This window comes from Peromyscus maniculatus, chromosome 9, assembly GCF_049852395.1.
Source record: "Peromyscus maniculatus bairdii isolate BWxNUB_F1_BW_parent chromosome 9, HU_Pman_BW_mat_3.1, whole genome shotgun sequence".
NCBI lineage: Eukaryota > Metazoa > Chordata > Mammalia > Rodentia > Cricetidae > Peromyscus > Peromyscus maniculatus.
The window spans coordinates 58,629,378-58,654,826 of NC_134860.1; the positions used below are offsets into that span (position 1 = coordinate 58,629,378).

General features: G+C 46.0%; 2 protein-coding genes across 3 annotated transcripts in view; both read left to right on the top strand.

Annotated features, from left to right (window-relative positions):
• Nucleotides 1–1,359: 1,359 nt before the first annotated feature.
• C1qtnf9 (C1q and TNF related 9) lies at nt 1,360–14,542 on the top strand. The gene is made up of 4 exons (XM_042284973.2): nt 1,360–1,517; nt 6,347–6,533; nt 10,376–10,438; nt 13,570–14,542. Exons 1-4 carry the CDS (start codon nt 1,413–1,415, stop codon nt 14,340–14,342), a joined length of 1,128 nt encoding a protein of 375 aa, XP_042140907.1. The 5' UTR covers nt 1,360–1,412; the 3' UTR covers nt 14,343–14,542.
• A 642-nt stretch (nt 14,543–15,184) lies between these two features.
• Mipep (mitochondrial intermediate peptidase) overlaps nt 15,185–25,449 on the top strand; it is a 148,049-nt gene continuing 137,784 nt past the window's right edge. For both annotated transcript variants that reach the window (XM_006986327.4, XM_076545140.1), the window contains exons 1-3: nt 15,185–19,152; nt 22,185–22,358; nt 25,303–25,391. In XM_006986327.4, coding sequence (XP_006986389.2) covers nt 18,952–19,152; nt 22,185–22,358; nt 25,303–25,391 — 464 coding nt within the window. In that variant the 5' untranslated portion in view covers nt 15,185–18,951. The remainder of the gene's footprint in view (nt 19,153–22,184; nt 22,359–25,302; nt 25,392–25,449) is intronic.

Here is a 25,449-nt window from a genome sequence, read left to right on the forward strand (position 1 = left end):
TGAGGCTTCCCAGCATCTGCATACCCCGTCCCCAGCTGGCCACTAAGACTCCTGCCCATCTCAGAACAGAATATAGTCCTTTTATGCTCTGGAAACTTGTGCTTTTGCGTGAATGTTTTGACATTTCTCAGGAGAAAGCTGAAGGGAAATGATTGCAAGACGCAACCCATGGCAGAGCTGCAGTGTGCACCTCGGTGGGCTGGAGGTGGGTGAAGGTGGGTGAAGGGATGGACACAGTCCTCTATCTGCTCTGTGCCTGGTCTAAACTAACTACACAGATGTTGGAAGGATCTGGTTGGGTTATGGTAACTTGCAGCATCCGGTGCACCGAAAGCTGAAGCTTGGATTTCCTGAAAGAGAAGAGCAATTGTCAGGTCCAAAGGGAACCTCAGTTCCCCCCAAAGCAGTGTTTGCTCAGCTCAGGCTGGGCTCTGGGCTATAACGGGAGCAGTATTCCTCAGGAACTCATGAACGGGGTTTCTGCTTGCCAGAAAGGGCCACTTCCTTTGGCATATGCCTGTGGTTACACATCAAAACCCATGCTAGCCTCTAGACTCCTTCAGTCTCTATCTACATGGAACTTCCTCTGTAGCCCAGGCTGGCCCCAAACTCAACAGAGATCTGCCTGCCTCTGCCTCCTGAGTGCTGGGATTAAAGGTGTGCATGCCTACTGCCAGCTTTTTTTTTTTTTTTTTTTTTGAACTGAGGACTGAACCCAGGGCCTTGTGTTTGCTAGGCGAGTGGTCTACCGCTGAGCTAAATACCCAGCTGGAAGAAAATAACTTTATTTTACAGTTTAGTATATTTAAAGGGACTGAGCGGAGTCACTGGGAGTGTCGGGCCTTATCCAGAGCCTGAGAAGTCACGAGGGCTCAGAGCTACCTCTGGAACATACTAGCCCCAAAAGCACAACTGTAGGCCTTTTCCTCCTGGCTGTCAAAGTGCCCTGCAGAGATGTGAATGCCAGCCATTGGGAGGGTTAACTGAATGGTAGGTTGCCCTTGAATTTGGTTTTGCCCTTGGTGAAAGTCACAGGCAACAGTAACTAATCATTTGAAGGCTCCAAGTAAACAAGAGCAATCCTAATGGTCTGTGACCCATCCAGTTACTGTCCCAGTCATCTTTGTTATTTTGTACCTGTGACCCCAGGATACGATGGACTCAAGGCCAGTGAGAAAGCTGTTTCCCATTAAGGAAAGAAGTCTGCGGTGAGGGTCCCTTCTCCCACACTCCACCTGCTGGCACTCCTGGAGTTTTGATTTCAGAGGACAGAAGAAAGGGACAAGTTTTCCACACACCCAGGGGTGCTCCAAAGAGATGCTACCCACCCCCAGTGCTGCTGCGGCTTTTGAAGCTCGTCCAAGACTTCTTGTGCCTCCCCCTGTCCCTCCCCTTCCTGCTATTTTGAGGTTATGTGCACTGGGGAGTTCCATGGCAGGAAGGCAGGGTTTTATTTACACTGTGGGGGTTCCCTATTCGCACCGTGTCCCTGTCCAGCCTGCAACTCCAGGGTCCAGGTAAGAGCGCTGGAAAGGATTTTTTTTTTTTTTTTTTCATCTTCAGCTGAAGGCATCTGGGTTCTGAGGTAGCCAGGTGTCTTATAAAGCTCTGGGTAAGAACAGAGGGAAGCAAGTGTGGTGGCTCATACTTGTAATGTCACACTGGAGAGGCTGACACAGAAGGCTAGGGAGTGAGCCAGCCTGGGCTACAGTCTCCCTCCCTCCCTCCCTCCCTCCCTCCCTCCCTCCCTCTCTCTCTGTCTCTGTCTCTCTCTCTCTCTCTCTGTCTCTCTCTCTCTCTCTCTCTCTCTCACACACACACACACACACACACACACACACACACACACACACCACACACGAGGGGTGGTGTGGCTCTAAACAAGAGAGAAAAGCATTTGCTAGAATTCTGCAATACTGGACTGGGAGAAGACAAAAAAAAAACAACAGGATAAATCACAAGAATAATGGGCCTTTCTAGAAATGCAGTCAGATTATCAGACACATGTTTTAATGAGTCTGTTTTTAATAGTTATGTCTATACTAATTTATATGGTCTATAAAAAAAAACCCTCAATATGTGTTGAGGAAAAGACACATACTGTGACATTGTATTGAATATATGGGAGAAATAAATAAAGCCAGCTTGGTGTGGAGGGATGTCATGATGTCATCTCTCATGTTTTATCCAAGCTGGCCTGGTGCAGCACACCTGCCATCCCAGCATTTGGAATGCTGAGGCAGAAGGACCATGAATTCTAAGCTGGCCTGAGTGGCATAGAAATATCCTGTCTGGAAAAAATAAGGTTGTTCTCTGATTTCTGTTAAATGTTAGTGTTTGGGGCTTTGTAAGGACTTTGAAGTGTTTGAGGGGTCATAAGGCATCTGAAATGTTTGGGAATCTGCTTACTCTTGACTATGAATTAGAGAAAATTAATCAGAAGAGGCACCAAAAGTGACTTTTTTTAAAAAATGTGTGCATGGGTGTTATGCCAGCACTGTCTCTCTGTACCCCCTTGGAACCCGAGTTTAGATGGTTGTGAGCAGTCATGTAGGTGCTGGGGATTTAACCCAAGCTCTTAATCATTGAGCCGTCTCTCCACCCTGCCAGATGGCTTTTTTTTTGTTTTGTTTTGTTTTGTTTTTCAAGACAGGGTTTCTCTGTGTAGTTTTGGTGCCTGTCCTGGAAGTCACTCTGTAGACCAGGCTGTCCTCGAACTCAGAGATCCGCCTGCCTCTGCCTCCTGAGTGCTGGGATTAAAGGCATGCACCACCACTGCCTGGCACCAGATGGCTTTTTATAGAGGCTGGGAAGTGAAACACAGAGGAGTCAACCTAGAATCTCCAGTCACTTCTAAGTTCAGCAGCAGAAGCCGCTTTAGAAAACTCAGGGATTTGGCTCCAAGGAAACTCAGCTTCCTGAAGTGGAGTGAGTTTGTGACTGAGAGGGAAACAGCTGGATTTCCTCTTCCAAAAACACTTTCTGTATCCCGTAATGCTCAGCAGCTTCCACTAGAGAACGACCCAGTTTTTGGTTGTCAGCGTCTAGATACAAAGGGGCTGGGAAGATGGGTCAGAGGTTAGGAGCACTGCAAATAGTTCTCAGCACCCACATCTGGTGGTCTGTAATGCCAGCTCCTTGGGTGTCTGATGCTCTGACCTCCAAGGGTCTTTACATTCATGTGTGTGTACTCATGTACCTGTGCATGCACACACACAATTAAAAATAATAAAATAGCTACAAATGTGTAACTAACACTACAAAGATGTTTTCCACGGGAAAGCCTCTTACAACATCAGTCTAAACATTAACATGTTTGGTTATTTGCATATATTTACTTCTAGTATTTGATAATATACATACATCAATATCTTCATAATGTGCCTGATATTTTAGTCTTTCTAAAAGTCACTTTAAAAAATTTTAAACCTTTATTTTATTTTTGTGTATGCTTGTGTAGTACATATGCGTGTTGTGTGGATACCCTCAGAGGCCTGAAAGAGGACTCAGATCCCCTGGAGCTGAAGTTATAGGCAATTGTGAGCTACCCACTGTGGGTGCTGGGAGCCGAACTCCAGTCCTCAGCAAGAGAACTTAACTGCCGAGCTCTCTCTCCAGCTCCCACTTTAGTCCTTTATGTTTGGGTGGGTCTTTTGAGACAGAATCTCATCCATATGCCAGCTGATCATGAACTCGTCACCCTTCGGCCTCTAGGCATGTTTTACATAGGACACCAACCTTTATAACTCTTACAGTGTTTTGTCCCACCCTCTACGTCTATTGTTAGGCATTACGTAATGTGTCCTCTCCCACCTTAACAGATAATGCCGTAGTTACCTTTGGCACACAGATCTTGCTTTATTATGAATAATTTTAGAAATAGCACTCCTGGATCAAAGAGATAGACACCCTGTTTTTTTTTTTTTTCCCTTTACAAAGGTTTATGAACATCTACGTTGCTGTGGAAGGTACATAAGGATCTGGGGTCTGATGGGTTGCATTAACCTATGTGTTCTTTTATGCTGTTTTGTTTTGTTCCTTAAATCTTCAAAGAGCTGCCACCACACAGCCCTTGCCTTCGACCATGACTGCTCAACCTGCTCCTCTATACTCTTCATATGGGGACCGGAGACAGAATGCTGAAAATACAGTCAGATGAGCCTTTGAGTTCCATGACCAGAACCCCTGCCAGGCAGGTCCTGGGGGAGAGGGGGTGTGACACTTTGCACACTCACAGGGTTCCTCACCTTGATCTGGAATCCCACTCATCCACATCTCAAGAACTCAAGCCCCTGTGGGAGCTTGCATGCCAATCCTGTCGTGGGGAACAACCTGCCAATCCATCTTCCCCTCTCCCCCAGATCTCAGCCCCAACCTGAGGCTGAAGGCAGATTACAAAAAGAAACAAATAGGAACAGGCAAGAACCCAAGGGAAAGGGCCAGTGTCCTCAGAGCAAAGGAGTTGGGAATGTGCTTCTCCCAAACTCTGGTGGTGTGTGCACCGGCCTCTGCCTCAACCTGCTGTGTGCTCAGGAATGCCCTGTCACAGCAGGCTCAAGTGTCTCTTTGTGTTGCGCTGGGGGTTAAAACCAAGGACTCATATTCTAGCACTGAGCTGAAGCCACAGCCCAAACGCAGATGTTTGGTACATTGCTGTTAATGCCACGTAATTTCTGTTACATGTGTATGGTACTGGGATGGAACTCAGGGCCCCGTGTGTGCGAGGCAGCCTTTCTACAATTGAGTCACATCCTCAGCTTTAATGTTTTCTTGTCTTTTATTGTGATAAAATACATATATAAATTCAAACTTACCAGTTTGAGCCATCTTAAGTGTATGACTGAGTAGCAATAAGTATGTTCACATCATCCTGCAACCTTCACCAACATATATCTGGAGAAGTTTCATCTTTCACTGAACAGCACCCACACCCCTTCAGCTCCTGGCACGGGCTGTATTGCTTTCTCCATGGGTTGGACCACTTTGCATACTTTAAATAAGACTCACACAGATCAATCTTTCAGTCCCAGATTTTGTCATTGCCTAATATCCTCAAGGTTCATCCATGAGGTAGCATGAGTTTGGGATTTCCTGACTTTCTGAGGGCCAAATGGCATTCCACTGTATTTATATACATACATACATATACATATACATATACATATACATACATATATATATATATATATATATATATATATATTCTATAACTCATCCACTAATGGCCACATGGGCTGCTCTCCCCCTTGTGGCCTCTGTGGACATTGCTGCCAGGAACAAAGCTGTAGGTGGGAGTTTCTGTCCTGCTGGCAGCTCCCAAATAAACACAGAGGCTTAATATTAATTATAAATGCTCAGCCAATAGCTCAGGCTTGTTACTAGTAACTCTTACACTTTAAATTAACCCATATTTCCTTATCTACCCTCTGCCACATGGCTTGGTACCTTTTCTCAGTATGGCATGCCATTCTTGCTTCTCTCTGTCTCTCTGCTGGTGACTCCTGACTCTGCCCTTCTCTTGCCCAGCATTCTCAGTTTGGCTTTCCCACCTAACCTTACTCTGTTCAGATACTGGCCAGTCAGCTTGTTTATTAAATCAATCACAGTGACAAATCTTCACAGTGTACAAAGGGATTAATTATTCCATAGCACAGGGCTTGTTCAAGTCTGTTTTTGTTGTTGTTTTGTTTTTGTTTGGCTCTATTCCCAGGAATAGAATTGCTGGCTCAGATGGTAATTCTATGTGGGTCTTATTATTTTTAGTGTGCCTTTCCATGTATCTTATGGTCAAATTTGGTCTTTATATCTGCTCCATGAGATAAGAAAACATTTTGCTCTAGCTAAAAAAAGTGGCTTGCTCAAATTGAAACAATAAATAAAAGACTCTCCGGACCTCAAAACTTGGCTTCCACATTTATTGACCATTAAAAGTGGTCTTGAGTGTGTGTTACCACCTGAGGATAATGTGCCTCCCCCACCCCGCTCCCTCTCTCTCAACAATAGAGTCTCACTATATAGCTCAGGCTGACCTAGAACTTATGTTTGTTTTTTTTTTCTCAGTCTTCCTAGTGCTAGGATTACAGGCATGTGCCACTGTGCAGGCTTGGTGACAGTTTGGTCAACTGCCTGGTTTCTGTTTTCCCTGCTCTGAATATCGAACACATAAGATCATGTTCAAGCCTTTGTCAGTGCAGAGAGAAAAGGCCAGGTCATGCCCCAGCAACTGTGTCCATGCCCAAAGACCAAGGCCGGTCCCACTGCAGAGATGAGAGGCTGTGTCCATGACCAGCAACTATACCTACACCCAGCGACCACGCATTTTTCAGTTTCTGTTTCCCTCTTTCAGTCCAATCCCTGTCGTCTGACCATGAGGATTTGGTGGCTCCTGTTGGTTATGGGCACATGTGCAAGGAGTGTGTACTCCCAGGACACCTGCCGGCAGGGGCACTCTGGCATCCCTGGGAATCCAGGTCACAATGGCCTACCGGGAAGAGATGGACGAGATGGTTCCAAGGGTGACAAAGGAGACACAGGTACTTGACATTTGTGGCTTCTTACTGCCTCGGCCACTCACTTGCCACTGGTGTCCTGATCCACTTGTCCACTGAGCCCTCACCCACCAATGTGTCCTGCAGGCACTTTTCAAAGACAGGCTCTGCCATGTCAATATTCTAGGTGCTGAATGGAGTGTGGGACAAGGCCAATAGCACCCTGTCCTCACAGGCTTCTCATCCACTGGAGATGGCTGTTAGCAAGTGTTTCTGCAACCATAGGGCATTTGAGTAGGATACTATGGGTGTACTGGGTCAATAGTATCATGAGGCCAATGGAGTAATCTGATGGCTAAGTATAGTAGCAACACCCATCCACAGGGTGAAGGCCAATGGTGGATGCCTAAGGCCATAGAAAACACATAATTCTGTTGTTGGTTGCTTTTGCTCTTTTGGGGGGCCTGCCTCAAATAGATCACGCACAGAGGATTATTCTTAATTATAAACATTCAGCCTTAGCTTGGCTTTCTTCCCAGCTTTTCTTAACTTTAAATTATCCCACCTACCTTTTGCCTCTGGGCTTTTTCCTTTTCTTACTTCTGTATATCTTACTTTCACTAGCATCCTCCTCTCCTTATTCTCTTACTCTTTCTTCTCTCTCCTCCAGATTTCTCCCTCTATTTATTCTCTCTGCCTGCCAGCCCCACCAATTCTTTCTCCTGCCTTGCTATTGACTGTTCAGCTGTTTATTAGACCATCAGGTGTTTTAGACAGGCAAAATAACACAGCTTCACAGAGTTAAACAAATGCAACATAAAAGAATGCAACGCATCTTTGCATCCTTAAAATAAATATTCCGGGCTGGAGAGATAGATGGCTCAGAGGTTAAGAGCACCGACTGCTCTTCCAGAGGTGCTGAGTTCAATTCCCAGCAGCCACATGGTGGCTCACAGCCATCTGTAATGAGATCTGGCACCCTCTTCTGTATACATAATAATAAAGAAATCTGAAAAAATAAATATTCCACAGTATAAACAAATGTAGCACATCTTAAAATAATATTCTACAACAGAATCCTGTTGATATTGTGTTTCCCCCCATACATACATGACCTATGATAAAGTTTAATGTCTAAACTAGGTACGGAATAAATAGTCATTAATAATAAAAATAGATTAAGTTTTACACTTTCCTATAATAAAGTTACCAGCATCAGTGATCTTACATTTAGGGAATTTTATTAAGTAAGTTTAGAGTTTTGTAGCCATAGCATTTTGAGTCTGTAACAGCCATTCTAATAACTGAGATGGCTTCAAAGTGATTGATGAGAAGGTCACATGTAGCTTCCCCAGTTCTGTGACCGTAGACATGTACCACCATGTCTAGATCTGTGTTTATTTTTGAATATATGAAGTTTTAATGTTTATTAGCGGACATTTTGTACACATGAAGAGGAGGGATGATTACTAGATAAATCAAGAGTAATACTCTCATACATGTAATGCCGAATTGGTTTACCTCTCCCTTTGCCAATCTTTCTCCATCTTTCTTGGTGTGATCTTCCCCTTTAAAAAGGCTTTTTGTTTTTTAGGCATTTAATTTTTTTATGTATATGGATGTTTTGTCTGCATTTGTGTCTAGGCACCATGTATATGTAGTGCCCACAGAGGTCAGGAGAGGACATTGAGTCATCTGGGACAGGGAATCGAACCTGGGTCTCCTGGAAGCACAGCCAGTGCTCTAACCACTGAGCAACCTCTCCAGCCCAACTCTTCTTTTTTATTGGCAGTGTCTCATGTATTCCAGGTTGGCCTCAAAGTTGCTGTGTACTCAAGGATGAACTTGAACTCTTCATCCTCCTGCCTCTACCTCTTTTTTGTTGTTGTGTTGTTTTGTTTTGTTTCGAGACAGGGTTTCTCTGTGTATAGTTTTGGTGCCTGTCCTGGATCTCGCTCTATAGACCAGTCTGGCCTTGAACTCACAGAGATCTGCCTGGCTATGCCTCCTGAGTGCTGAGATCAAAGGCATGTGCCACCACCACCTGGCTTCTGCCTTTACCTCTTGAGTGCTGGGATTATAGGCATGTACCACTGTGCCCAGCTCAAAACCAATCAATCAATCAGTCAATCAATCAATCTACCAATGTCTCTTCCTTTCTCCCTCTCTCTGTAGTGTGTGTGTGTGTGTGTGTGTGTGTGTGTGTGTGTGTGTGTGTACACATCATTGTCAGGTATCTTCTATTCTGCTCAGCTTTACAGGGGGCAGGGTCTTTAGCAAAACCTGAGGCTTGCCATGTTGCCATGTTGACCAGGCTGTCCAACTAGCAGATCCTCAGGATCACCCTGTTGTGTCTCCCCCGCCCATGTCTCCAGTCCTCCTTCCAAGTTCAGACAGCCATACTTGGCTTTTTACATGGGTGCTAGGGATTTGAACTCAGGTCCTCATTCTTTCTCTTTGCCATTGAGCTACCTCCCCAGCTCTGTCAAAACAGATTTCTTAAAAGCACATGTTTTCTGGGTCAGGTATGGTGGCACATGCCTTTAATCCCAGCACTCAAGAGGCAGAAGCAGGTGGATCTGCGTGAGTTCAAGGCCAGCCTGGTCTATATATTGAGTTCCAGGACAGGCAGAGCTACATAATAGATCCTGTCTCCAAAACAAACAAAAACATATCAAAGCATCTATTCTCTATTTTTTCCTTTCAGTTGTACACACACACACACACACACACACACACACACACACACACACACACACACACACACAATGTGCTTTTTCTTAGGAGAATGACGTTAACCTGTACTGCTCGTCAGGAAAATCTGCTGCTTCTTTACCTGGTCCTCTGAGGATGCGCTGTGTATTTTATATAATCAACACACAGTTAGCACAATGTCCATGACGTACCTCCACAGTTGTTCTAGTAGATGTTCATGCTCTGACCTGTATGGTCATGAAAGCTTTGAGATAGTGCTACAGAAGACAAGACCTGGGAACCAAGCAGGGAGAAAGAAGTTTGGGGAGGAAGGCTCAGGCTTCCGGGGTGGTGCAGAGAAGGAGTGGGTGGTACTGGAGAGGAGGCTGGTTTGGAGATACCTCCCACTTGGTGGTTCAATGGGACCCTGGGATTTCTTGGGGTAACACCAGGCATTATGATGGATGCAAATCAACCTGTGTCACTCTCCAGTCCTGAGAGCTGAAGGCTGTCCCAGCTGCTGGTCACCCCACAACCAGAATGGTAGGGTTGAAGTTTTGGGGTCCTGACTGACTTGAGTGAGACAGAACCTGGAGAAAACTGTGGCCTTACGAGCTCTTCTGTCACCACAGTCTGGCCATTGCTTGGTGACCTGCTCCCAGACTTAGGACTAGTGTATGACTAGCAGAGCCCAGTGTCCCCCCACAGCTTGTGTGGTGGCTTTTGCCTCTTGTCTACAATGCCTTTCCTGCCCCAACAGTCATATCGTGGAGGTCCCTGATGTTTCATGGAATCTGGTGAGACTTCCATTCCACTTTCTGAATGACTGGTGGAAAGGGATCAGAATGAGAGATATGCCTATCACCTCCCACATTCAGATCACTTCCAAGTCCTCATCCAGAGACAAACTTACAGCTTGGCCCTCAGTGTGTTAGTTTGCCTTGCCTCGTGCTCCTTGGGCACCCCACCGCCGGGTGCTCGGGAAGTCACCAATGCATTTCATAACCTTCTCATTCTACATGACTCAACCCCCTGGATACTCACTAATAGCTGCTACCTCCACCTGCACTGATGGGAAAAGAGGCGGGCTGGGGCACCCTAAGACTTTCCATATCAATCACCCCTAGAGACTCAGAGCCAGGAAATTGGAATTGGAATCTCAGCTCTTGTCTGCTTTCTCCCCTTTCACCTAGGAGAACCAGGACATCCCGGTGGCCCAGGGAAGGATGGAATTCGTGGGGAGAAAGGAGAACCAGGTCAGCGCTGGCTTTGCATTTACCCATCCACAGTGCTCTAACATGATGCTGTTTGACACTGCTGTGAACTGACCTGTCTGTGGCTCCCAGGATGAGCCATATTAGTCAAGGTTCTTTACAGGAACAGAACTGGTAGAATGATTGGCTATAAATATAAACACACACATACATACATGGGGTGGGGATTGGGTGGATTAGAAGCTGTGGTCTGGGTAGTCCAACAATGACTGTCTCCCAATAGGAAGGCCAAGAAACTGTTAGTTGTTTATTTGAGAACCTGGATGTTTCAGCAGTCCCAATCTGGTTCTAGAGTCCTGGGGAATTCCTAAAGAGCTGCTGGTCTTCAGTCTATGTTGGAATCATGAAAAGGTAGATTTTAATACCAGCAAAGGAATGGCCCAGCAACAGGATATCTAGATTTGCCAGTTAGGACAAGGACAAGCAGGCAAAAAAGCAAAAGCTTCCATCTGCCACATCCTTTCATGGGCTTCAAGACAGAAGGCGTGGCCCAAATTTAGAGCAGGTCTTCCCACCTCAAATGATCCAATTAAGGAAATCCTTCACTGGGTATGGTGGTGAATACCTTTGATCCCAGCACCCAGGAGGCAGAAGTAGGCATTTCTCTGTGAGTTTGAGGCCAGCCTGGTCTACAGAGTGAGTTCCATAGCCAAGGCCACACAGAGTAACCCTGTCTCAAAAAACAAACAAGAAAGGAAGGAAGGAAGGAAGGAAGGAAGGAAGGAAGGAAGGAAGGAAGGAAGGAAGGAAGGAAGGAAGGAAGGAAGATAAAGAAAAATTAGTCACAGGTGTGCCCAGATGTTTGGGTTTTAGTTGATTCTAGATGTAGTCAAATTGATAATCAAGATTAGTCACAGCCACCAACATTCTCTCTCTTCAAGAGATATAGGTGAATGCGTAGATAAGCAAACTCTTCCTGGAAGGTCCAAATGAAAATTTGTTTCAGCTTTGTGGGCCCTGGGCTCTGCCCATGCACCAAAAGGCAGCCACAAACAAGTGTTGCCATGTTCTGAGGGAGCTGTGACTGAAAGACCAATATTTTTGTTTTATATACTTTTTGCATAGTATAGAGTCTTACTTTTCCCCCAACCCCAGTACTGGGGATTAAACCCTGAAATTCATGCATGCTAAGAAAATACTGTGCCACAGCCTTCTTTTTAAAAACATGCACTGACATATGTTAATTTTAGATAATGGAGTCTACTGTGACAATTTCATACTTGTGCATAATGTTTCAATCACATTCATCCTGTTACCCTTTCTTGGCCAGTCCCATTCTTCTGCTGATGTTTCTCTTCTCCTCTCTTTCCTCTTTTCTTGTATGTGTGACCCAGTGAGTTTCATTAGAGTATTTATAGGCGCATGGGTGAGAGTATGCTTGTAGGAGCAGGTGACCCTTACTAACAGCTAACCACTGAAGAAAATGTATCTCCCTCCACATCACACATTGACTGCATGTAAATCCTCGGGGAAGTGTGGAGTCTCAGGAGCTCCTTTCTCTTCCACGGCAGAGTGTTGAGGTGCCTCATCGTGTGCAGGTAACCACAGCTGCAGTAAGTTCAAGAGTACAACAACCATATCATGCCTGGAATTCAGTGTTCTAGAATATTCTGTACTCCTTCTTTTGGCTCCTACATTCTCTCCACGCCCTTGTTCATGATGTTCTCCCAGTCGTGAAGGAGATGACAGAGATGTCCCATTTTGGGCTAAGATTTCAATAGTTATTTCTTCTCAACACCTCTCTATTGTAACTTTTGAGTTTGAGACAGAGTATCATGGAGTCACTGAGGCGGGCCTGGGCCTTCCTCTATAGATCTGTCCTCCTTGTCAACCCTCTGAGTAGCTGAGCTGGAGGGCGTGTGGCCACCACACCATGATGGGATGTTAGCTGTGCTCATTTTAACACATAAACTAGTCTTAGCTTACGGGCTATGCAAAACCAGGTCAGAGGGCAGATTCAGGCAGCAGGCCACAGTGTGTTGGCCCCTGGCTTAGTGGATGAGCGCCAAGGAGGAAGATTCTGCTCCACTCAGTGCATGTCACCCCACTTCAGGGAGAAAGTGGCACTCAAGTAGGGCCCTGGGCTGGAGGGATAGCTCAGTGGCTGGCACTTTCCCAGAAGGAATTGCAACCTGAAGGGTGGGGCGTAACCAATGGGGAGAGAGATGACTGTAATGTCAAATACATGAACTCATTCTGGGCATTAATCTAAGGCTTTTTATGAAAATAGAAGAGTTCTATAAATTAGGTAGCATTACTGTTCCAGCTCTATAGATGAGGGGGAAAAATGTGATGGGGTTCACTATCTGCGTGCGCCGGGGTTGAAGAAAGGCTAGATAATACTCTGAGGGAAGCCCGGGCTCTTTGCTCCTAAGCACCATTGCCTCCCAATCGAGGCAGAAGTGAACAGTGTGGAGTGTTCATGTAGACTGAGGAAAGCCGGCGTGGAAAGGACTGGACAGTTGGCAGGCATGTGGGCCACAGTGAAGAGCTGATTTCAGGTCCACTCCTTGAGGGGCTGTCACTTGCCTAGGACTGAGGCCCTGTTACTCCTCATCCTGGATTGATCTGCTCCTTGTCATGTTTTCCTTCGATGTGTGCTTCTCCCAAGGGTGGCCTTGTTTCTGGGTCATCATGGGATACTTTGGTGGTACAGTTGTCACTACTCGTACGAGCCCTGGTACTGACTAAAGAATACTTTTGGAGGCTGGAGATGTGGCTCAGTTGGTAGAGTGCTTACTTAGCCTGCACAGAGCCCTGGGTTCTCTTCCCGGCACTGCATAACCTGGGAGTGATGAAATACAGCTATAGTCCCAGAACTCAGGAACTATAGGCAAGAGGATTAGAAGTTTAAGATCATCCCGCCATCCTTGGCTATAGTGAGTCTGAAGCCATCCTGGGCTACGTGAGACCCTTTAAAAAAAAGAGGGTTTGTGTGTGTGCTTACATGTACATTTCCCTGCATGCAATTTGGGAGTTTGTGAATTTTCAGGCTCTGAGCAGATTGCGAACCTACACCCTACTTTGTCTCAATTAAATGCTCAGTGATAGAAACTCCAACATTGTGCATGAGGGATTCCTTAACCCTGTCTTCGTTATCTTCCTCTATCCAGGAGCAGATGGAAGAGTTGAAGCAAAAGGCATCAAAGGAGATCCAGGCTCCAGAGGATCCCCAGGGAAGCATGGCCCAAAGGGCTCCACTGGTCCTACAGGAGAGCAAGGGCTGCCAGGAGAGACTGGCCCTCAGGGGCAGAAGGGAGATAAAGGCGATGTGGGCCCCACTGGTCCAGAAGGACTAATGGGCAGTACTGGTCCTTTGGGCCCCAAGGGCTTACCTGGCCCAGTGGGCCCCATTGGCAAACCAGGTCCTAGAGGTGAAGCTGGACCCATGGGCCCCCAGGGGGAGCCAGGAGTCAGAGGAATAAGAGGCTGGAAAGGCGATCGAGGAGAGAAAGGGAAGGTCGGTGAGGCTCCCATCTTGCCCAAGAGTGCTTTCACTGTGGGGCTCACGGTGATCAGCAAGTTCCCGCCTCCTGATGCACCCATCAAATTCGATAAGATCCTGTACAATGAACTGAACCATTACAATGTAGCGACGGGGAAATTCACCTGCCATGTGGCTGGTGTCTATTACTTCACCTACCACATCACTGTTTTTTCCAGGAACGTGCAGGTCTCTTTGGTCAAAAATGGGGTAAAAGTCCTGCACACCAAGGATGGTTATATGAGCTCTGAGGACCAGGCCTCTGGTGGCATTGTGCTGGAGCTGAAGCTCGGGGATGAGGTGTGGATGCAGGTGATGGGAGGCGAGAGGTTTAATGGCTTGTTTGCAGATGAGGATGATGATACCACATTCACCGGCTTCCTTCTGTTCAGCAGCTCTTGACACAAAGGACTCTGCACATTGGCCTCATGGAAGGCTCTCATGGTAGACATGGTGCCCACAGACCTAGCTCAGTGAAGGTGGGGTGCGATTGTGTCCATTCCTCCAATTATTGCATCAATTCCAAAATGTAGAGGTGGGAAGCTAGTCCTACAAATCCAGCCATTTGAACACATTAATAATAAACTCAGAGACACCAACAATGCATCAGTGTCTCATTAAGGTGAAAAATCAAGGCACTTCCCCTTGGTGTCATTTAACCAAGAGCGAGTGCAGATTTGAATTCTCTACATCATGTTTTATAGGTCTTCCTGTCTGTCTGTTGTATGAGTCTGAATCTGTGTCTGCCTGAAGGCTGTCTTGTGAATCTGTCCCTGTATCTGTCTCCGTCCCCAGCAGAGGGCTTTGCTCTTTGTCTTATTGAATAGAAAAAAAAAGCATCACATGGAGAAAGGAATGAACGATCCTTTATAGAAACCTTTAATAGAATTTTACAAAGGATTAAGTCATTGATTCCAATTGCTCCCAACTGACCCAGATAATAAATAAACACTATTAAGCAGACAGAGAGAAAGAGAGGGGAGAGAGAGAGAGACTGACTGGACCTGAAATGGGTTTTTGAAATCTCAAAGCCCACTCCCAGTGACATGCTCCCTCCAACAAGGCCACATCTCTTGATCCTTCCCAAATAGTTCCACCAACTGGGGATTAGGCATTCAAACATATGAGCCTAAGGGGGCCAGTCTCCTTCAAACCACCACAATAATGTAATCATAATGCATTGGTACAGTTGTATGTAACTTAGGATCTCAATCTCTCTCTCTGTTTTTTTTTTTTTTTCAAGACAGGGTCTCTCTATGTAGGCCCAGATGTCCTGGAACTTGCTCTGCAGACCAGGGTGGCCTTGAACTCAGAGATCTGCCTGCCCCTGCCTCTGCCTCATGAGTATTAAAGATGGTATTAAAGATGTGCACCACCACACCCAGCTTAGAACCCAGGGTTTGTGCATGCTAGACAAGTGCCCTGCCACAGAGCCCTGTCCCCAGCCTGCTTGTAACAGTGTCTTTAACACATCACCATTCCCTCGCCCGAGGCATCCTTTGCCTGTGTGTTTGTGGTGGGAGAGTTCTAGAGGAGTTCTGGTGTCACTTTCCTGCTCTGAAGGCCATGTTATGATTTCTGATATTAGGAGAAAGTAAAGAAAAATGAGATGGGATTATGGCTGAGTGGGGATAACATTTGTATTAGTATGCATGGGTTCCATTTTCAGCATTGCAAAAAAACATACTTATTCCATTTCATGACTAGCTGGTGTCAGTGAGACACCCCAGGAGGTTACCCAATACAATTATGGATACTTTATTTTCTAACTTAGGTGTTTATGCCACACAACTCGAGGAACAGTTGGAATGAATCTATATTAGCTTTCTAGGACTTTCATAACCAAGGTGGGTGGCTTAAGACATCAGAATGTACCCTGTCACAGTTCTGGAAACAGAAGTTCAATGTCCATGAGTCAGCAAGATTGAGACCAAGTCACTGAAAGATGATCCTTTCCTGCCACTTCCAGCTTCTAGCAGCCCCTGGTGTCCCTTGGCTTGAAACACGTCACTTCAGGGTCTCTGCCTGTAGTTCCACATTGGTTTCACTCTGTAACTGCAATGTTTTCCTCTTCTAAAGAGAACATCAGTCATATTGGATTCAGGCCCATCTCAATCTGATTACGTCTGTAAAGATCCTACCCAAATAAGGTCAGAGTTGCAGGCACCAAAGATTAGTACTTTAAATGTCTTATAAGGAGACACAGTTCTCCCCACAATAGTCTGCCCTCTAGACTTGCCTCCAAGTTGAGGTCCTTTTTCTGTCCTATAGGTCAATAGGCCCTACCCTAACATCCTCAATTTCATCATCATCATTTTTGCCCAAAATGTCATTGTTTAAGCCATTTAAATCATCAACAGGAGAGACCTATTGTGTGATGACAAAATCTAGCCAGATGGAAGTCTTCAGTCAGACAAGTTATTGGCTTCCAAAGTACAGTGGTGGAATAGTCATAAGATGCCCATTAAAGGGAGATAAGAAAAGGCAAAAAGGGCTTTCAAGTGATTCTGAAACCCAGCAGGGAAAATACTAGTGTTTGAAATAATCCATCTTGGCACAACACTTCAGTTCTTTATTGTGATCTTACTGCAGGGCTCTTTCTGCCCACATGGGTACCTGGCAGTGATGGTGAATTGTCCGCATGTACCCACAACTCATATGCTCATTGGAACACACGTGCTTCTCATGCTGGTCTCAAAACCCTGGCTGTGAGAGTTAACCATCATTGTCAACCTGACTGAATTTAGAAGCTCTCAGGACACACACCTCTGGGCGTGACTGTGAAGGCTTTCCCAGAAAGGTTTAATTGGAGAGAAATGACCTGCCCTGAAGGAGGGTGATGCCATTCCACGTGCTGGGGTCTCAGACTGAAGAAAAAGGAATAAAGGAAGTGGTAAACTGAGTACCAGCACTCATCTTTCTCTGCTTTCTGTCTTCCCCATTGTGGGGAAAATCATGCTATCACCACTGTAAGCTACTCTTGCTTCCACTGTGTGTGTGTATGTGTATGTATGTGTGCATGCCTCTGTGTGTGTGTGTGTGTGTGTGTGTGTGTGAATTTTTAACTTCTGATCCTTCTAACTCTACCTCCCAAAGACTGGGATACCCCTAATCCCTTTTATTCTTTTTTTATATCTTATTTATTTTTATTTTATATGCATTGGTGTTTTGCCTGCTTGTATGTCTGTGTGCAGGTGTCATATCTTGGAGTTACAGACAGTTGTGAGCTGCTATGTGGGTGCTAGGATTCAAACCCAGGTCCTCTGAAAGAGCAATCAGTGCTCTCAACCTCCAAGCCATCTCTCCAGCCCCCTCTCCAACCCCTCTTCTAGCCACTGGCTCCCCAGCTCTACCCACAGCGATCTCTCAAAGAAAAATCAAGTTCCTGATAACAAAATCCTTCCTTCTGGGCAGCCCTGCCTGGAGTCCTGGCACTCAGGATGCTGAGGCAGGTGAACTACCAGTTTGAGGTCAGCCTGGGATGCATGGTGAGTTCCAGGCCAGTCTGGAATTCAAAGTGAGAGCCTGTCTACAAACCAGTCAAACACACACAGAACCTTCCACCTTTTCCTTTCTTCCCTGCCAAGCTCTATAAAGCAGACATGGCAGTCATCCCATAGTCATCTTGTGCAGGGAGATGACTGCACCTTAGGAAGAAAAGCTCTGGTCCTGGCAGAACCAGCACCCTGACCCACCGTGGTGTGGCTGTCTTTCTTGGAGAAGGCTAGGGCTGTCAAGAGACTTCCTCAAGCCTTCCCAAGTCTGTAGCATCATTCCTTCCTTCCCAGCCATGGCTCCCAGTTATCTAATGCCACCCCCTCCCCACCCCCAGCCTCTGCCCTCTCATTTCTGCAGTCTGACTGATATTTGAGGAGGTCCTGTCTGTACTAATTTAGATTTTAGGCTATTACGATGTAAGACTAGGTGTTAGATAGATGCCAGTAGGCAGACAGACAGGGAGAGGGGCCATGCCTAGGTAATGGTGGTGGTGAATCGCCAAGACCACCAGCTTCTCAACCTTCACCTTTTATCTCCCACCAGCAGGCCCCCTGCTGATGGACGGGCTCAAGTCAAGACTAGGTCATGACTTGTCACACCACAGTTCTGGGCCAACCAACCAACCACCCTAGCTTTCTCTAAACTGACCAACTTTAAATTAGGGAAGGGAAACCCTTCAGAGGCTTTAAAAACCAGCCCTTGAGAAGAGACCCGATTTTCGCCTTCCAAGTCCCCCCTCTGCTTGGCAGAGGTTCTTTTTCTCTGTGTGCCTGTTGCCTGTGTGTTTCCTCACCCCCAGTAAACACCTTTCATCAACTGCTATTCTGTCTGCGATGCTTGAGATTTCTCCGAGGCTGCGTATTGCGCTTCATATTTTTCTTGACTTTTAATTTTTTTCCTGCCTTTTCGACTGGCAAGAGACAACAGATCCGATCAAGACCTTATGGACTGTATCATCTCAAGACCCCTAGACGGTATCAATAGTTCCAAAAGCCAAAATAAATGAAGATTCTCTATAGTTAATTCACGTGGTTACACACAACCACAGCTGACATGCGTGCGCGCAAACGTAGGTGTGATTTCGATCCCTTTTGGAGCTGACAGGTTCCTTGGATTCCGACTGCATGTGGCTTCTCCTGGGTCCTTCCACGCGCTGTCACTGGGTCTCCTCTGAGAAGGCATCAAGAACTCATCTGACTTCTCACATTCATTCCTGGCACCTCTTAAGAACTCCAATTCCCAACAAGACTTCCTGCGCCCCAGAAACACAGGGAGGGAAAAGGCAAACTCAGGACGTTTCTTCCTCCAGACACACGAGGGCGCTGCGGAACTCCGGTCGCTCAGAAGGCGTCGAGGCGACGCTCTTGCTTGGAGAGTCAACGGTGCTCAAGTCCGGGCCTGCGCCGGGGCGCCCACAGGGCAGCGCGAGCGTCACGTGCCGCGGCGTGGGCCGCTGCCTTGGAAACGCGGGGCGCGCGCTTCCTGAACTTGAAGGAGCCGGGGACCGGGGAGGATGCTGCTGGTGGACGGGATGCGGTACGCCCGCAGGCTGTGTGGCCTGGGAGCCGGAGCGGCTCTGCGGGGACCCGCAGGCCGGAGCGGCCTGCGCAGCTGGGGTCGCGCCCGGGGAGTCAGCACCAGCTGGTCGCCGGTGGGCGCCGCCTTCAACGTCAAGCCCCAGGGCCGCCTGTGGGACCTGCTGGGAGAGCGCCGGGTGAGCGAGCGTGCCGGGGGTCTGGGCAGCGCGGCCTCTGCCTCTTGCTCCAAGGGCACTGTGCCAGGATCAGTGCGCACCAGGGTCCCACTGGCTTCCTGCTCAGCCCTTCCCCTACTGAAGTTCGCTTTTTTTTTTTTTCTTCTGGCTTTTCAAGAGTTCACACTTGGCTTTGTAACGACACTCTTCCGTCGAAAACTCCATCACACCTTAATTGTCCATCTCGAGCTGCTTTGAAACTCCTGTTTGTAAGACTCTTGATAGGTAAAGGCAAGAGAGTTCAAAGGGCAGTCCTTTTGGCTCCAAACCGAGTTTGAGACTAGCCTGAGTTACATAAGGACCTGCATTTCAAAAAAATAAAAAATAAAATAAAATAAAAAGCAACAACAGAACCCTATCGAGAATAATTAGGCTTCCTAGCGTGCCTTGGAGTTGATAGCTTAACTAGACAGAATTGCTTGGCTATTTCCACCCTGCCTGTGGTGGTATTGGACACTTGAAAATGAATGAGGGAAAGGCAGGGGAGATTGGGAATGGTTTGCCCAATGAATCCCTTTATTTTGCATTTGCCTTTAAGGGTTGTTTTTGCCTTTTAGCTTTTCACTGTGGGGCAGCTTTCTCTAAAGACGAATCTGCGATGTAGTTGCATTGCATTTCATGGTGTGAGCATCTCCGTGTTTAGCTTTGTCTATTTGAAAGTTCTTTCTATATAAAATTCCCTCCAAGACCCATAAGGGTAGATGATGCTGGTATTAATGGAGTCGGTGGTAGAACTGCCTATTAGTACTGAGCAGGAAGATGTGAAAGGTAAGCCTGGTTTTGAGTGGATGAGATATAACTGATTCCAGCCATATTTAAAAAAAATTTTTATTGTGTGTGCATGCAGATGTGAATGAGTGCAAGTGTGGCTGGTGCAGGCCAGAGGGCAATTTTTAGGGGTCTGTTGCCTTTTACTTTGTGGAGGCAGGGTCTCTCTTGTTTTTACTAATGGACTGTATACTCCAGGTTATCTTACTCTCTTCAATCTGGTCCTTGGGCTTCTGGGTATTTTCTTGTTTCTATCTTGGAGTAGGATTGCTGGGATTATAGTTGCATGCCACAAAAATTCAGCTTTAAAGTTATTTATTTTATATGTGTTTTGCCCAAATGTATGTAAATGCACCACATGTGTGCAGTGCCATCCATGCGCACGTGGAGCCAAGAAGAGGGTGTTCGATCCCCTGCCACTGAAGTTATAGACAGGTTGCAAACTGCCATGTGGATGCTGGGAATAGAACCCAGGTCCTCTGCAAGAGCAGTGAGTACTCTTAACCACTGAGCCATCTGTCCAGTCCTTCCTCCCACATTGTGTTTTAATTACATTTTTTTGGTTTGTGTGTATGGGTGCCTGTATGTGTGTGGAGTTCAGGGACAACTTTGAGGAGTTGGTTCTCTCCTTGCACCATGTAGGTTCCAGGCTTGGATTGGAGGCAAGCATTTTTTTTCACCCATTGAGCCATCTAGACGGCCTCTGAATCACTTTCTTACGTGGGTTGGGGGAATTGGACTCAGGTGCTCAGCTTGCAAATTGAGTGCATTTACTCACTGAACCAACCCTCCCAGCCCCCTTGGCATAGTTTTTGTTTGTTTGTTTGTTTTTGCATGGATAAGTACAGTAGGTTTCAAGTTGGGGAATTAAAAAAAATTTTTTATTAAATTTATTTTCCACCCTGTGTGTCGTGTGTGTGTGTGTGTGTGTGTGTGTGTGTATGTGTGTGTGTGTGTGTGTTCATGTGTGTTCATGTGTGTTCATGTGTCTATGCACATATGGAGGTCATAGGACTTCCAGGCGTAGGCTCTTTTTTTTGCATCCTGTGTTTCTGGGGCAATAAGATTATGACTTTAGCCTTGTCCGTCATGCTTGGTGACCACGGCCTTTATCCACTGAACCATTTGTTTGGTTTGGTTTTTTGAGGTTAGGGACTTGCTGGTATATCTCTGGCTGTCCTGGGATTTGTCAAGTGCCAGAATTCAGTTGTGTGTCCTTATACCCCAAACGTTTTCTCTTAAAGCATGTTTCTGGGTGGCTGTGGTGGTGGCACCCACATATAATCTTGGCATTTTGGGTGCTTAGGCAGGAGGAACTGAGGTCCCAGGCTTCTGTCACAGGAAACAGAAAGAACTTTAAAGCACATTTCCATGTCTGTAAAAGGAGAATGTACGGCTTGTTAGAGAACTGTGTGATTTGGATGAGAGAACCTTTGTAAAGTAGCACACTTTGGCACATGTCATTAAATGTCAGCTTTCTCCTGCTTTCCTGGAGGGCTCTCAGATTCGTGCTTGAACTGCTTTAAAAAGACTTTTTAAAATGGGTGTTCCCATTAGATTAGTGATTTTTTTTTTCTTTATTAAAATACTGAAATGCCTTGGTTTTAGCCAGGGACTAGGGTTAGTATGTGGAGTCTGCTTGTGCGTCGACTGGCCTCTGTTTTGTAGTAGAGAACAGGTGGGTGTTATGTGTGGAGACTCGCTCTGTGAGAGGCATGGTCCTGGGCCCTCCACACATGCTTGCTGCTTTAGTTTGTTCCCATGCTGTCAGAGGTGTGCCGCCAGCCTCGACATACCTGCTGAGAAAACTGAGGCCTGGGAGGGATGATCTGCGACCAAGGCTGCACGTGGATTATGGTTATCGTTAACATCTGTTACGTGCTGTCTGCATGCCAGGCACTGTTGTAAGTTTTGTTTTAAACCTTTGAATCTTCATGTAATCCTCCCAGCCATTTTCTCGTGGAGCCTCAGTACTGACAGCTGGACCTATACCATTTGCTTCCTTTTGAAAAAGAAGGAAGGCTTGAAGAAAACATAAAATTTCAAACATGTTTTAGTGTAGTTCTGTGTAGTGTAACAGAAAGAGCGACACTATTCCCATTGCACAGATGTGGGTAGTCCAGATATACCAACTAAAATCAGGGCTTCATGCAAAAGTAGTTCTAGGGAAAAAGACAAACCTGTACTTTTGGCTATAAATTGGAAATGTTGTTTTGGACTTTTAGGGTCTTTTTGGAGTTCCTGAGCTCAGCAGCCCCGAAGGATTCCATGTTGCCCAGAAGGAGGCCTTGAGGAAGACGGAGCAGCTGGTGGAGCGGGCATGTTCCACACCCCCAGGGCCGCAGACAGTCCTCATCTTTGATGAGCTCTCGGATTGCCTGTGCAGAGTGGCCGACTTGGTGAGACTTAAGCACAAACAGGGGTGTGTGTGAGTGCAGGCACATGCATGCCACTGATGCATGGGTGAGTGCAGGCACGTGCATGCCCCTGATGCATGGGTGAGTGCAGGCACATGCATGCCCCTGATGCATGGGTCAAGGACAAAGGACAACTCATGAATCTGTCCTTTCTTGCCACCTTATAAGTAGAATCCATGGCTGAAACTTAGGTCACCAGGCCTGTAAGCCAGACCTCCTACTTGCTGAGCCATCTTGCCAGAAAAGGGTCCAAACTTGATTACTTGTATCAGTGAAGGTGATTTCTGGCACATAGAGTCCAAAATAGGATTGTTCAGAATCTGATGTAGTTCTGACCTATGTGGAATTTCCCTCAATGTTCATTCAGTGTTGAGGTTGCTGAGTACAAAACATTGTCCTCATCACCAGGATGAGTTAAAAACCATCAGCTTTGCCTGAGTTAGACAATGTCCTGGAGTTCATTGGTTTTTAGAAGAGTTAGGTAGTGCCTCAATGGTATGTCATCTGGATTAACTGGTTTAATCCCTTCTGCCTATCTTTATCTACCTTACTTTGGTAGCCACACATGTCTGTCTGTCTGTCTGTCTGTCTGTCTGTCTGTCTGTCTGTCTCTCTCTCTCTCTCTCTCTCTGTGTATGTATGTAGGTAGGGTCTCACTGTGTCATCTAGGCTGTCCTAGAACTCACTATGTGGTTCAAGCTGGCCTTAACTCATTCAGTCCCCCTAGCCTTCCAAGTGCTGGGTCTGTAGTGCCTGGCACAGTCCAGGATCCACTTGGACAGTCGCTCAGTTCTGTCTTTCTAGAATGTCTAGGATCAGATATGCATTTGAGACCAGATTGTTCATTTCCATTATGTAGACTATTTTTTTCCTTGAGTTGATTGAACAGTAACAAATTTCACATGATAATGCATTCACTCTGGTATCCCGAGATGTATAGGGAAATGGTAAAACTGTTGTGGTGTAAAGGGTTTTCTCTGGTGTGATGTTTGGGCCCCAGCTTTCACTGGGTCTTTGTGCTGTTCATGGGACCTGCTTCCTCAGTGGTGGAGACATCATGGATGTGCCCTGCTCAGGAAGTCCTGTGCTCTGCCATCTTCCTGTGTCATCAGTGGGCGTGTCTCACTCAGTCCACAGTCTACCTGGACAGCCACTCTAGTCTGAGACCCTGATGTGTTGTCTTAGTCTGCATCCTAGTTAGGCTGTGGTGGTCGAGAATTTTCCCCACTTTGTTTATTTTGCTCTTTGTGTCTTCTGTTTTGAGCTTTACAACTATTAATGAAGTATAACATTTAAAAACCGCTTTCTAGCCAGGTGCAGTCTTACATGCCCAAATGCCGGCACTTGGGAACCTGAGGCAGGCAGATCGTGAGATTGAGTTCACCCTGGGCCACATAGTGAAATACTGTCTCACAACAGCCAACTATAAAAAGAAACCCAAACAAATTATAATGTAATTTATATGTATAATTCTCTGGGTAAATAATTCCAAGAATGTCTTTTCTTTTTTAATTTTTAAGGTATTTCCTGCCTCTATGATCAGTACCATTGTAAGGCAAGAATTTCATAAACTGTCAGGAAATGGACAGTTTGTTTTGTTTCCTTCTTCTCATGTAGTTTTTATGAAATAGGAGTATTTTCTTCGTTACCTTTACAAATAAGCTTTTATGCCAATTGGGCTTCATTGATGGAGCAGTCAGCAAGGTTAAAGTATTTTTCCCACTAGCACGAGGGCCTGACTTGCTCTCCAGCCCTGTGTGAGGAGCCAGTGTGGTGAATACACCCGCCGCCCCAGCACTAGGGAGGTAGAGACAGGAGGATTGATTGCTCCTGGCTCAGGGAGAGACACTGTCTCTGAAGCGAGCTAGAGAAGAACTGAGGAAGAGATCTGCTATGGACTTTGGCTGCAGTGCATATGCACAGATCCAGGGACATTCACACACACACACAGACATGCTAACGTTTGGACTTTCCACATCGTAACTTCGGTAGCATGTGGAAGGACAATTTGTAAAATAAATTGTACGTGCTACACAGCTCATTTTTTGGGTGCCTTATAATGTACCAAGTGTGCCAAACTAGGGATTTAAATGCTTTTGCATTGAATATTATTTAATAATAAAATTAGGAAATTTTACTTTGTGATGGTTTTTGTTTGTCATTTTAAGATAAAGTCTCACTATTTAGTGAAAGCTGGCCTGGAACTTTTGATCCTTCTGCCTGGCCTCCTGAGTGCTGGGGTTACGGGTATGTTCCACCATGCCTGACTCCCTTGGGTTGGCTTTATTTCATGTTGTAGCCATAGTCATTCTTCATACGTCGAGGATAAAGAAGATGGGAAGTACTTCATAGTTTCCCTGCATTTCTTACTCACCTGTTGGTTTTTTCTTTTGCAGTGTACTGCAATTAACATGAATGCTTGCTTTATATGATTTCCTATGTTTTTTTTTTTTTAAATCCTTGATTAAATTATCCTGTTGTCATAGCAGAAACAGAATGGTTGTATACTGTTCTAGATGAGGACCAGGAATTCATATTTCCCTCTTATAAAAGGCCCATAAAGAGAATGTTTAGGATGTTATGATTTTGAAATTAGGTGTCATTCTAAAAATGTGCCCCTAAGGGGCTCTCTGGTGCTGGGTCAGCATGGGAATGCCACACTGTACTTTGAGTTTCAAAGTTTTAAAATGTTCAAGACCAAGGTCTGCTTACTGGAATTGTAGGATAGAGAGGATTTTCTGGTTATTCATTGGAAGGTGGAAAACTTGTAAAATGAAGTTCATGAAAATATTTGCTCTGGCAAATCCAGTGAGGAAATTCATGGGTGGAGCCGAGTGGCACATCCTAAATCTGGCTTTGTTTGTACCCTTGGTCTTCGACTCTAGTTCCATCAACATCCTTTTGGTTTTGTCTTTTCCCTTGTTAGGCAGACTTTGTGAAAATCGGACACCCCGAGCCCGCCTTCAGAGAGGCTGCGGAAGAGGCCTGCAGGAGCATCGGCACCATGGTGGAAAAGTAAGTTTCCTCCACGCCACGGTGGCGTTGTGTACACGCTTGTCACTCCTCGGGCGGG

Bases quoted from the DNA above. Each gene is read 5' to 3' on its own strand.
- C1qtnf9 (XM_042284973.2), top strand. From the start codon at position 1,413: ATGTGCACTGGGGAGTTCCATGGCAGGAAGGCAGGGTTTTATTTACAC. The intron at 1,518-6,346 runs GTAAGAGCGCTG...TCCCTCTTTCAG, and splicing joins CCTGCAACTCCAGGGTCCAG to TCCAATCCCTGTCGTCTGAC. The intron at 6,534-10,375 runs GTACTTGACATT...CCTTTCACCTAG, and splicing joins GGGTGACAAAGGAGACACAG to GAGAACCAGGACATCCCGGT.